Source organism: Passer montanus, unplaced genomic scaffold (assembly GCF_014805655.1).
Source record: "Passer montanus isolate IOZ18808 unplaced genomic scaffold, ASM1480565v1 scaffold29, whole genome shotgun sequence".
NCBI classification, from domain to species: Eukaryota; Metazoa; Chordata; class Aves; order Passeriformes; family Passeridae; genus Passer; species Passer montanus.
In genome coordinates, this window is record NW_024367596.1 from 4,495,430 (window position 1) to 4,509,414 (window position 13,985).

Here is a 13,985-nt window from a genome sequence, read left to right on the forward strand (position 1 = left end):
CTTACATTTATTTTTAAAACATTTTTTAGCCCAGGTGATTTCATTATGTACATCTGAATGCTCCCACATCTGATCCTGATCCACGTGATAGGAAGTGCCTTTGTTGAGAGAAGGATAAGCTGTGGATTTGCACTCCAGGTATTTTGGAGTATCCTGTGCCATGGACAGTATGATACTGAAGCAGACAAGGTGAAACTAGCAGGTCAATAGATATGGACTGTGGCCAGGACATCTCTGAAATGTGGGATTCAATTCATGCCTAAATCACAGTGGTGTTGAGGCAAAGCACTTCAGTTACCCTTTGCTTTATTAAATCAGTGAATCAGGATGACTAGAGATTTGATTGTTCTGATTTTAGGTCTGAAAATGTGCCTTTTCAACATTGTTTTGGGTCTTTGCCTTTTTTTGGGGTTTTTTTTTTTTGGTTTTTTTTTTTTTTTTGCTATCTATATGTGATTTGGTCTTTAAGGATAAATAACGGAGCATAAGCTCCTAGACATTAATTAAGGTATGTTAGGAGGAGAAATCAGATAACAACACTGGGAAGCCACTTAGAAATGGAAAAGTTGTGATACACTCATGCATGGCAATTTTAAAAGAATTAGAACATGTTCTAAATGTTCTAACAATCATATCTAAAGTTGGATAACATCAATCTCTCTACCTTTGTCAGGGGAGCTATAGTTGTGTTTTATCACTGATGTTTTTTATTAGCTTTCATGTAGTGAAAAGAAATTTGAAATACTTAACATTTAGAAATCTTGTCCAGTCTTAATTAATAATCCTCCTTGGTGTATTACAGGTTCACGTGGTGTGACTGACTGTTTTGAATAGAAATTTTTTTTTTCACAAGTTTTTTATTCTGAAGGGCTCCCTGTTCTGTCCATCTGGGAAGAGCTTTTTTAAAGCCCTGTGTGCTCAGTGTGGCACTGGGTTTGCCCTTCCCAGTGTCACATCTGTAGCCTGGCAGTTTATCCCTGACCCTGCCCTGTCCTGGGCTGCCTTCCTGACAGACTGGAGAGCTGCATCAAACTGGATTAGGCAGGAATTTGTCCTAGCTCTAATTTTATTCCATATTTTCATTAAGGGCTTGAAGGATGCAATAAAGATTGAGGCTTATTAAATTATAGTCCATATCAGGCCTGTCATAGGGTTGAGAGTGCTTGATGGGTCAGGGATGATGAGCAGACAGGAGGAGAGCTCTGTAATGCTCAGCAAAGAAGAAGTTTGATCAAGGCAAGAGCCATGTACTGCACTACAGCTAGTTGTTCTCAGACCTGCTGTTTTATTAATTACATGGTGGCTTTGGGAGGAATAGGAGATTACAAACCCCAAGAGTCAAGTTATTCTGTAGTCAAAGAGAAGAATAAACTTCTAAGCAAGTAAATGGTCCTTCATTCTGGTACTGCCAGGACCTCAGCTGACACATGGTGGGCAGGGCTGTGTCGTGTCCTCGGAAGGATGGAGACTTAATTTAAAAAGCAGAGGACAGCAGCAGGTGGGGTCTCTTACAGACAGGTATGGAGGAGTGAGCTTGTTTTTTTGAAGGAAGAAATTCCTGCAAATGAAAGGTGGCAACAAAGGAAGGGGTGATGAGCTCACCTGGGGCAGATGTGCAGGGAAGAAGGAATAAATTTCAGATGCAGCAGAGAGAGTTGAGATGATCTTTCCTGAGATGAAGTTAGATGCTGTATCTGAGAAGTTTGGAGATGACCATGATCATGGGGCAGGAGGTCATTTATTGAATTGTCATTTATTTCGGAAAAATGGGCCGGGAGCTGTGTCAGAGCAGGGGTTTGGGTGCAGATGATCGTGTCTCAGTGTAGGAGGATGGACTCTGGCTGTGTCACATCCCCTCTGGCCCTGTGACTCAGCTGCTGCGTGACATCTGCGGCTTTAGGTTTGCTCTTGTACAAGGAGCTTATTAACTTACATTTCTGCCATTCCCTGAAAGTCTGTATGTGTTCTCCTTGGTGCCTTAAGCTTTGACACGGGCAGGCAGCTCACAAAGGAGCTGGGCTGTGTTTGAAGAGCTCATTTTCTCGGGGGCTGTAGGTTGTGCTGTACGTGACTGATGAAAGATCTTTCCCAGCACTAAAGCCGGTCACAGCCCCGATAAATCTGGAACAAATTCTGAGAAAGCATGTCATGTTATGACTGGCATATCTGTGAGCATGGAGCCCTGCTTGAGAATTAGGCTCAGGGTTTGCAAAGTGCTGGTGCTGATGTCATTCCCTTGGAATGGAAAGGCTGTTGAAACAGTAAATACTTTCTGTGGCCAGAAGCTAAGTCTTGAGCTGGACCTTTTCCTCTCTTCGAAGGAAAGAATGCAGAACAAACCTAAAATGTGTATTTGCAATGGGAAAATGTTAATTAGTTTAGAGCTTTTAGCTATTGCAAACCATTTACATACACAGCTGCTGTTCATGCAAACATGTAAACTATTGATGGAAACTTCAAACTTACCTTGAACTGACTTTTTTTTCCCCTGTTTTTTAAAGCTGTGCTTGGTGTTTAAAAGTATGGTTGGAAAGGTCTGAAAATTATATTTGTGCTGTACGTGCAGAAAGGAACATAGACACAGGCTAGCAGAAGCATAGAATAAAAGGCTTTAGTTCAGCAAGGCTTGACACTGGAACCCTGTTAGCAGCAAACAGCTGCTGAGAAAGTGTTCAGCTTTTAGGGGCATTTACTCCTGGTTGTATCTATAGAGTTTTGTTTATGATTCAAAACTCCGGAAAAAAAAAAAAAAGAGGACTTGATGTGGTCCAGCTCTTTCAGCTGGCTTTTCTGCAATAGAAGATTAGTCTGAAACACTGGATCCAGAGAACCCACAGCCTGGGAATTAGAACCTAAAGCTGGGAGTGCTACAATGCCTCTCAAACAGTGAGATTAGCAGGGTAACTCAGATTTTTTGTACTGTCCCTCAGAGGACCCCATGGAGCATTCACAAGGAATTCATCCCCACCCCCAGCTTCCTCCTAGGAGGAAGAGTCTTGCCGTGCCAGATGTGGGGAACAGATGTTGAGAGGAAGAGTTAAAATGGGACAGTGACCTGAAGTGTTGGTTGGGCTGTTCCTTGACGTGACTGAGCTCCTGTTCCTGGTGGCAAGGGGGGAAATCAGCTCCTGCCCCAGCCTTTGGGGGTTTGACATACACATTTTCTGTCTTCCTGTCAGATACTCAGTGCTCAGTCAGCTGAGGGAGAGGAAGGGACAAAGATTGAAATGCAAATCAACTGGCTGTTACTCAGGGACAATTAGTCCCAGGTAGGTGAGTCATGCTCAGCCACCCACCACCTTTCCTGAGCAGTTCTTGGTAGGTTTTTTTGAACCTGAATCAACTGTTTTACATCCAGATTTGCCCGTTTCTTGCCGCTGTTCTTGCCCACTTTCCACCACTGCATCTGGGATGTCCAGCAGATGCTCATGCTCCTTGTCCCTAAATGCTCCCTAAATGAGCTAATTTGGAATATAGTCCTTGGTGGCTGCTGAGTGGCAACAGAGAGCCAGGAGGAAAGGCTTTCCAGCAGCTCTGTGTTATCAGATATGCATGTCAGATGGTTTCTTTCCTTCCCTATTGTCTTCTGTTTCAGAGGGCTTTCTGCTCTTTGCTGGCTTGGAAGATGTTGAGCTTAATACTCAGAGATTGGCAGGTCAGAGCAACTTCCCTACTGAGGGAGGGATTTGGGACAGGTCTCTCTTCTCCTTAGCTTAGTCTAGCTCAGGAGACTGTGAATAATCATGTTTCTTACAGAAAGGAAGTCAGCCATCCACAGAAGCCTGAGATTTTTTTTCTTTTAATGGCTCTTGAAATGGGAAACTAAGTATTCAAAACACTGTAAATACTGTAATTCTTGATAACCACTCCTGAGGTCCCCTTTCAACCTGTGCAATTCTCTGACGCTATTACAGACATCACTTGTGGATGTTTATTGCTTTCTGCCTTTAGTATTTGCTTTATTTTCCCAGGGCATTATTTGTCATATGTATCCCATTCCCTCTCTCCCTCTGCCCAAAGCCTTTGAAGAAGAATTGTCTTCTTGCACCTCCAGTTTGTCTGTATAAACACTTGGTGACATAAATGTCCATATTGCCCTCCTAAATGTCCACATGTCTGTAATAACCCTGTTCCTCTGTATCTGGTACCTAGAGCCTTCTCTGTGTGAACAAGATGCATAATTGCATCTAATATAAAAAATTCCTTGAGTGGGACACTTCATTGAGAAGTGTGATTGAAGTAATTAAATTTTTATTTATTTGCTGGGCATACCCGCCTCCCTTAAGTTCTTGGAGTCAGTTCCTGTGCCTGGAGCAGTTTGAACCCTCAGCCCTGACCTGCAGAGGGTTGGAGTTACTGTACAAAGCAATCACCTTTCATGGCAGAGGGAAATGAGATTTCTTGGGGCTTCAGGGTTTGTTTTCCTCTCCTGCTCAGTGTGACAGAGCATCCTTGCTAGAAAGCAGAGGGAGGGAAGAAAATGCAGTCCACATGTTTGGGATTTAGGGTTGAGAGTGATTCACGCTCAGCTTCTGGGGGTTGTAATTAGGGGTGACATAATAACCAGAAACTTTTGATAAAATAGTAGCAGCTTTTTTGTTACACTCAGAGCTGCAGAAGCTGCTTCTGATTAACATCCCTTCGAGATAAGCCTGCAGGATCTCCACGCTGTGCAGATCTGCCTCCAGGCTTTTGTGGCACAGTTGAACTTTTTTACTGATGCTGAAAGGAACCCTGCATTCTGAAACACCCCAAATTTTGACATTTTGCTGGTGATTTCACTTGGATCAGCAGCTCAGCCTTTTCCTTAGCCATTTTAGTCCATCTGTGAAATTTTGAAATCAATATTATCATATTCTGGCTCAATCCTGCCAGTTTATGCTCTTTATAATACACACTGAGGGTTATCTGCTATGGAAAAACAACAATCTTGCTATCCTCAACTTCTCCTGAAATATTATTACTCCTTTCTTTTCCAAGTGGCTGAGACTAAAAGGAATCCAGGAATGTGTGCAGCAGGAGATCTGTCATTCCCAGTCCACACCAAGGTGCATTCTTGTAGGGAGAGATGGGCATTTACACTGGAATTTTGCCATCAGCATTCAGCCAATTCTATTTTTTGGCAGTCGAGCACATGGAATTTTTAAAAAGAAGATCTACTTTTTTAAAGCAGGTCACAGACAAAAATAAAGACACATTCTTGGGCTACGAGAAGTAGGTCAGGTTTTGGGGGAATCATTAGTGAAAGCTGTTGATCTGATCCCACCTGTTTATTAATGTTTTTTGCTTCCTACGCCAAGTACCTCTGGCTCATTTTGCTTTAGTTGAGATAAGTTCTTCTGCTTTGGTGAGCAAACTTTTTTGCATTAACATTTTTAAAAAGAAAAACCAAAAAAAAAAAAAACCCCAGGAAAATATGTTCCTAGTTTTCCATTAGAGAATACTGTAGTGGAAAGTGAGGCCTCTGTGTGCTCTGCTCCAAAAGGAATAAAGCTGCTTTGTGTCACCTCATTACTCTGAGCTGATGTTTCACCTCAAGATTGTTTTGAGGGGGGAGGATGAGGGAAAGGCTGATTCCACTGCTCAGAGGATGGCCTCTTCTGCACAATCATCCCTCTAATTTAGGGGGAGCATTTCTGTGGGTGCCTCTGTGCAGCTGCTGCATCAGGCAGGGAGGATGGATTGCTGCTGCTCCGACTCTGGAATTTGCCTGGCATCACTTCACTGCCTCCAGGTGGAAAGTGGCTGTAGAGGAGCTTTGGGCATTGCCCAGTTCAAGGCCAGGTGGTGAAGGGTGTGTGCTGGGGCTCAGGGCAGCTCCTGTGTGGCTCCCCTGGGTTTTCTGGACACTTGTCCTCTCCAGAGCCCTGGGGACAGGGGACAGCCCAGTCTGCAGCTGCTGGAGTGAGGGGGGTTTGGGGAACAAACCAGAGCTAGCTTCAGCAGGAACTCCTGGGCTTCCTTCACAGCTGGGTTCTGCAGACAGCACCCTGGTTTTACTCTCTGAATGCAGGTCACAATTGATAGCACTGTTTGTGGAGGACACCTCTACAAATAGTCTCAGATTTCTGAATATCTGCAATTACTGGAAGTTTCATTCCCTCCTCTTTTTTAAATGTTTGTTGTACTATTAATCCATGTAACTGCATGCCTTAAATTCACAAGGCAACTGATGGTACTCATGTTGTAATGTCTGTTTGTCTCCCTCCCTTATTTTTATTTATGTAACTGAATTTTAAAAAAAAAATTGGTAATTTATTTCTCTTCCTCTTTCCACATTCTCTCTTTTACAGAATTTGATTCAGAAACAAAAAGGGTTCAAGACATTCTTTCTGGAATGGAGAAACCACAGGTAAGTGATCCCAAATTGCCACACAAAAGTACAATAGCAAATGTGAAAAGTAGATTGTGTCACAACATGCTGGTGATTTCACAGGGGAGCACCTCTGATTTTTTCCTTTAGCAGATTGCTGCCACTAACTCATTTTACTGGGATATGAATCTGCAGGATCTTTTGTGCTCATGGGTGTTTGAGGGCTCTGCCCACTCCAGGAATTGCACCAGTTGTCTGTTTCCAGAGGACAATTCCCAGTACTCACACTGTAATGGGGAGCTCAATGCACTGGGGTAACTTGCATAGCTCTTACCCCCCATTTTGGGTTTAATTTGTCATGAGCAATTTATGTCTTTAATCATGATTACATTAAGCTAATTCTATTATTCAATGGCAAATTGCTATAGTCTGTGTTTGTCTGAGCCATAAAAGCCTGTAAATTATGATGGAATTGAATCACCCTGTTAATAACCCTAATGCTGAGTGTGACTGCAGTCAGGTGAGGTTATTAATAAATCTGGTTGTAAGCCCTTGTCTAGTTTGGTGTGTCAGATAAAAGCCAGAGGAGCACTGTGGGTCTGAATGAATGCTCCAAGCCAGCCCTGGGAGAAGCAGCCATGGGGCAGAGGGAGGCAGAAATCCCAAAGCAGAGCCCATCTCCTGTGCTCTCCAGAGTCTTTCTCTGTCCAGCTGGAGAGATAGGGCACAAATGAGCAAATAAATAAAAAATACTGGTGGAAAGCTCATGGGAAGACTTGGTTCAGCTGATGGAGGCTGACCCAGAGCCATTCTGCAGTGGGAGCCTGGGCTGCAGAGTGGCAGAGCTCAGGGAGAGCCAGGCTGAGGTTTTGGACTCTCTTCAGGTGGATGCTTTTGTCCTGAAGAAATACAAAAGGTGTTGGTGTTCAGTTGCTCCATCAGTAGGTGCTGGTGTCCTGGAATGGGCAGGAGCTGGTTCTAAGCCACAAGCTAAGCCAGGCCTGCAGAGATGACAAACCAGCCTGAGCTCTGGCCACAAGGAGGAAGACACTTCACTGGGTGTGGAAACAAGTGACAATACTGAGCTGAAGAGTTCCAGGGTGCTCAGGAGGGAAGAAAGTGCACTCAGCACAGAGCTGGTGTACAGGGGGAGCCAGTGTCAGTATTTTTGTATCAAGGACCACCTGAGTGTTACTCATTTGGTCAGTAGCCAGAGCCAGGTGCTTTACAAAAATCCAGAGAGCTGACAAGAAAAATGTGCTGTTTCATACTTTTATCCTTAGAAGTAGGGAGTGAAGCTATTAGAGCAATTTGCAGGATTCTGAGATCTGGACAATTAAATTTATGGTAACCAGAGCCTTTAAAGCAGAAGTGAACAAAAAAAAAAAGAAAAATAGACAAAAATAATTTTCCTTTAATCATGCCAAAATTGGGATTAAAAAAAAATCCAAACCATGGCAAATGCTGGTTCAATAATAATGACATTTACTGAGGTGAAGTTGGAGATTATCTATTATTCTCTCTCTGTAACTTTGACATTTTTGAGTAATTAAACTCACAGGGCTCTCACAAATCATGAATTGCTGTGAATGGTTCTGTGTGTGTATAGTCAATATAACATCTGATAGAAATATATCATATTATACAGAAATAGTCATCTTGGTTATGTTTCTTGGCAAATCTTATGCATATACAAGTGAAAAATAAAACAATGTAAAGGAAAAGAGCACTGTGGTGAGTCAGTGACACGAGGGTGATGCTGTGTCTGCAGCACATGGATTTGATTTGTCCAAGTGGGCAGCTCGTTCCATCCATGAGGAAATTAAGCCCTCCAAAGGGTTTAGCCTGGTGAGCAGCTCCTGCAGGAGAGCTGTCACTGGGTGGTGTCTGGATCATACAGGTACCTCTCTGAGTACAAAATATGCACAATTTAAAAATTATTACTTCATGAAAGGTCTTTTTTTTCAATAATAGATATTGTTACCTGTTTGAGAGGTGTGCAGCCAAGCTGTAAATTTAATCAGAGCTTTGTCCCTCTAACAGCCAGAATTTTAAAAAGCACCTTTTGCTTTCAATCCCCCATGTTTTTTTTTGCCAGCTGAAGTATGTTTTTAATTCACGTTATCACAGACAAAGGAATCATTCTCTGAAACAAATACCTTGGTGAGGGGAGGGAAACTTGACTCTGGGTTTGTGAAATGGCTGCATCTGACAGCCAAGGGGCTCAGGGGGACATCCCCCCGTGGGGAATCACCAGGGCTCTGTCAAACCCCAGCTCAAACATCAGCCTGGCCTTCCAAAAAGCATCCTGCTCCTGCTGGCTCGCTCTGCAGCGAAACTCATATTTAATCACTGGGGTTTTTGCCTAAAATTGCAGGATTAGAGCCATAATTTAAAAGCAGAATCTCAACCCAGTAATAAGTGTGAATTCATTTGACCCCCAAGCCTTTCAAGCCGTGCCCTCGAGGGAGTAAATGAATGTTGCTTGCAGTGTAGTTCTCACACACACAATGAGCCCCCGAACCACACGATGCCTGTGAATGCTAACCCGGAATTTGAAAGATAATGAAAGTTGTACAGAAACATTTTTCATTACCTGAAAGACGGGAAGGGCCGATACTCATCAGTCTTGTAACCCTTATTGAAGTGGTGCAGGAGTTGGATTCTTTCCCAGGGGCTTTTATGGAATAATTATTTACACCACCGAGTTTTGATAGAGCAGAAAGGAGGCATTTACTGTGTAAACTGAGAAGTTTTCAGAAACTAATTAACTCTGCTTTTCACCAGACGTACAGAACTCCTTGTGGGAGAATCTTTTGTTAGGTCTCAGCTAAAAGGCCAAGCCAGCCCTCTTCAAAGCAAGCACAGTGATTTTGGGGACAGATGAGACAGGCTGGGGGAACTCAGAGCCACCACAAAGGTTTACCTGCCCAGCCTGGGAAGAGATGCTCTGGCTGCTTATGTTTTGTCTGATGGAATTAGTGCACTGTTATAATGAGCAATGAGCTGGTTATAAATGATGGTGAAGTATTTCTGCCTGCAAGTTCTGAAGGGCCATTAAGCCCACCATCGTGGTGGTAGCTGGGCTGCTCCTTCCAGCCTGGAGAGGGCTGGTGCAGGTCTGTACCTTTGCAAAGGTTTTTGTGTAAGTTAGAAAAGTTGGAGGCAAAGATACTGAACTGTTCTACAAGTACCTGCTTGTTATTCTCAATATATCAAAACCCCATTTATTTAACTTAGCTTTTTTTCACAGCAAAGCTAGTGCTTCCAGCTGCAGGTAGGAGTTCCTTGGTAAACTAAGTGGTGGCTTTGGCCATGAAAGGAGGTTTTGGCAGGTGACTGTGATATGGTATCAGCCTGTTGGTCAGGGAGCAGCAGATAGGTTTATCTCCAGCCACACAACTAAATCCATTCCCAGCTGACATGCACAGCCCAGGGAGGGAGTAGATTTGCCTTTTCTGACTTATCTTGCAGACAGTGACCCCTCACTTGCTTTCCCGCACTTGCTGTGTGTGCTCAGTGCAGCTAAGACTGGTATTTAACCATTTCTGGTGTTTATTTTTAAACCTGCAGCAGCAGTTGCTGTGTACCTACGAGCTCCAAGGCAGCCAGCAGCAGCTCTGGTGCTCCTTCCCTCTGAAATTAATGCTGCAGCAGCTTAGCAACTGGGTTTGGACTTTCATCCTCTGCTGGCTTCAGAATAATAGTCTGACAGTTTCTAGCAGTTAGCCCACAAGATACTTTCTCTTATTTTGAGAAACCCAAGACCTAACTTTTTACAGATTGCTGAAGTTCGTGGAGGGCCAGAGTTTCGCCGTATGTGGAATATATACGTGTGTCCTTGGGAGTAGTCATAGAGAAAAACATTTCAATAGAACATTGGCAGCATGTCGTGCCTCCAGCTCCAAGTCTGTCTGAATTTATGAAAAACAATTATGCAAGCATATTTCCATAATAAAAGGAACTGCATGTTGATGGGCTGAGCTGGCATAGTAGTAATGTCTGTGAAAAAAACCTAAAATCTATTTGGATCTTGTTAATCAGCTTTTTGATCAAAATATTATTTTAAATGCAGATTTTTAGCCCTTACGTATCTTTGCTCCAATTTCATTTACATATGTGTGTATACATACACGTGTTTATCTCAAAAAAATTAACTTATTTTTCTTATTTGAATAATTCGAGATTCTTATAAAGTATCTTATCCAGTACCAGGGTTAACTGCTCCAAGATTTTAAAATAAACACCGATTTCATAGCATCAGAAAAATACGATAAGAAAATGCCATGAAAGCAAGAAATGCCATGAAAATTCATAAAACATCTTATCCAGTACCAGGGTTAACTGCTCCAAGATTTTAAAATAAACACTGATTTCGTAGCATCAGAAAAATATGATAAGAAAATGCCATGAAAATTCATAAAATAATTTGCACGTCCACGTTTTTTACAGAGAAAGCTTGATGCTGCTTAAGCCTTCTTGCCTCAAAACTTATTTTTCACATTAGCTTGAACAAAGGTTTTCTTATTTTGGCAAGACTTAAATGTGCTGCTATAAATTAAAATCTCTAACTTTTGAGATCATGGCGTTTATGATGAGACATTTCATGGTGTCACCTACTTGTCAGGCTGTTAAAAATGGATTTATGACTTGCTCAGAAAGAATCTGGTTGATATATGGGTATCAGACACAACAGTTGCAGTGCTCATCAGCTGGAAGCAATGTGTTTGCACATGAGAAGGTAAATATTCTCCATTATATAAAGACACCCAGAAGCTGGATTTGTAAACAAGCAGTCCCTGAAAGCTGGTGGCTGATACTTCATTCCCAAGTAATTTGTGGGTAAGGGGTTTCACTTGTCTCAACATAAGTTTGGAAATGTGTAACTGAGCACCTGCAGCATTCATGTTACACCTTCTGAAATAACAACATCTTGCTCTTTGTGTTGCAAAAATCTGTCAAAATTACAGATGCAGTGAAATTTGTTGCATAGGAAAAATAAAGAATATAAACCCTCAGTCTTTAATTCCTCCATATGGAGGATAACTAAAATAATATTCTTTGTATATTCACAACAGTTAAGAGGGAAAACCACCATTATTTTCATGATGAAAAGTGGAGAGTTGGTGGCAGAGCATTTGAGGCTCTGAAGGCTTTGGAGACTTTGAGGCTTCCTGGGATATTTCAGCAGGCTAGTGTGAAAATGTGCTGCCTTTCCCAGATAACCAGTGCAGCTATTGCTTTTTATTTATTTTTCTTCTGAGACAGTGGCAGGGGGGATTTTTTATTCTTCTTTCTTGGCCTGATAACAAAGGCTGCTCTCTGGGAAGCTGCTGCTGGCTGTGTGCAGCTGATCTGCCAGTGGCTCTCCTGGTCAGCAAGGTGATGCTGGTTCTGCAAGCTGCATGAACCTGGCTCTCCAGAAGAATACAGTGGCACTGATGGGGTAATAAAATTGTTTTGGTGCAGGAGTTTGAGGTACTTTTCCCATGTTTTATTAAAAGCAATTCCTTACCCCTCTGCCGTGGAGCTATTGCATGCAGTGATGACTGCAGATCACACACAGTCCTTCTGTCAAGGCACAAAGTGATTGATTTACAATGTAGATTTTAATTGGACATCTACTATGATTTTCCCTTGTGCTTTTGAGCCAGCATAAATTTTCAGGTTGAATTGGGTTTTTCTACTTACTTGCTGTTGAGTTATTGGGGTTTCAAGTGGCAAGAAGGAACAGGATGACTGAAAAAGCCATTAGAGTTTAATTTAATAAGCTCCCCAACCAAAACTTCAGAAAAATAATTGTGGATAAAACAATCTATAATTTAAAGTATTTTTTCCACTTAGTTCCAGGTCCCATTTGGGAATGGCCACAGCAGCAGCAGGTACCTGCAGAGGCATCCTTTGCTGGATGCTCAGACAGTGACGAGCCACTTCCCTGCAGGGGAACCTGTCTCTGTATTCCTCATCTGTCAGAGATCACTTTTTGCCATGAAATCTGTGTTTTTATTTGTGTTGTTGATCATTTCTGACCCTTTACTTTTCAACCCTAGCTCGGAAATTTCCATTTTGCAGGAAATTGATTGTGAAGATGCAAGAAAAAGCGAATGCTTACAGAACAGTGTTTTTTCCTCAGATTTCAGATTAACTGATGGTTCTTTTATAGGTTACAAATATTCAAGCAAGAACAGTTTTGCTTTCCTGGTCACCTCCCACTGGCCTTCTCAATGCAGATAGACACAACAACGGTTTGCCTTACACCTGTACCTACGAGGTTGCCTTATCAGATAAAGGGAGGGATGGAAAATACAAGGTCATTTACAGGTAAAAACCAGCATTTTTACACTTTTTTGTTTCATTAGGAGTAAATATTCTGAGCTTTTCAGGGTGTATCCTGGCATGGCCATCAGTCACAGAAGGAAGGCTCATGTTTCCTCACCAGAGGAGCTTGCAGGGTTCTGGTGGAGTGCATGTCACAAGGTCCCTAATTGCCACCCCATCCCACCTCCCTGGCCCGTGGCACATCCTGCCTGCAATGCCATCACTCCCATTGCCAGTGAAAAGGTTACTTTTTATTTTATGCTAAATGTCAGAACCTTTCGTGTACACCATGCAGGCAGGAGAGCTGCCTTCCTAATGGGCTAATTTTGTGTGGACTTGCAGAATTTAGAACAGTAAAATCTTGTTATTTCAGCTAACGAGAAAAATGTGAGGGCTTTGTTGCTTTGTGGTGCCTTAGATGAGCAGAGGAGGCAGTGGAGCAGTCAGTAGGTTACAGAGGCTCCCCAGAAGAACCCAAATGCTTGGCTCTTAGCAGGCTTCAGTAAAAATTCTGAGGGATTTCTCTGTGTCTCCTTGCAGTGATCCTCTGAGCTCATTCTGTGATCAAGTACATATGGTGTTATGCCTTTCTTTTTCCCCACTAATGACGTCTAGGAAAGAGAATTTGGAGATGTGACCTTGGCTATTGTGAAATAGCTAATCCTTCCCAAGTCTCATTAAATAAAGTCCAGGTGATAGAGCATTTGAGGAATTACCTCTTGAGACCAAGCCATCCCCTTTCTTAAGATGTCCCGTGAATTAGGGTATTCCTCTTGGTATGCTGAAGGCAGCTCTTGGATAATACAAAAAGGGTGTATTAACCAGGGAAAGGCTGCCTGATTTTACTCTTTTTTTTCTGGCATTTACAGCAGCTGTTTGTGAGCCAATGTGAGCATCTCCATAGTCAAGTGTGTGCTGCTGAGCTTTTAAAGTGGGAAGGACACTTTCTAGTACTTCTTGTGCTTGGTGGCTGCACATTCTCCCCTGGTTATGAAATGTTGTGCATCTGTTTTAAAGCTGCTGGTGGTGATGTGTCTCCTGCTGCTGGCCAGAGTGCAGCCTTTAGCTTGATGTGGTATGTTCCATCAGGAGCAGCAGTAATTGTTATTACTACAGGCAAAAGAGAGTCTGCAATATGTTGAATACATTGTCTTTGGGAGGAGGTGCACTTATTTCAGAGGGGGAAAAACTGGATTTGCAGAGCATTGTATTATATGAAATAAAAACTAGAAGGCTTGCTGGTGGATTCCTGGCGACCCAGCAGGCATGTGCTTTCTGGTGGATTTTGTTCTGTTGATTTTCAGACATCTCCCTGTATTTGTCCAGCTAGCTATGAAATATTTCTTTATGCTAA

General features: G+C 42.5%; 1 protein-coding gene across 2 annotated transcripts in view; it reads left to right on the forward strand.

The window, feature by feature from the left end:
* Positions 1-13,985, forward strand: part of FNDC3B (fibronectin type III domain containing 3B) — a 184,437-nt gene that overhangs the window by 113,209 nt on the left and 57,243 nt on the right. For both annotated transcript variants that reach the window (XM_039713674.1, XM_039713675.1), the window contains 2 exons: positions 6,294-6,352; positions 12,477-12,634. In XM_039713674.1, the coding sequence (XP_039569608.1) occupies positions 6,294-6,352; positions 12,477-12,634 (217 nt within the window). The remainder of the gene's footprint in view (positions 1-6,293; positions 6,353-12,476; positions 12,635-13,985) is intronic.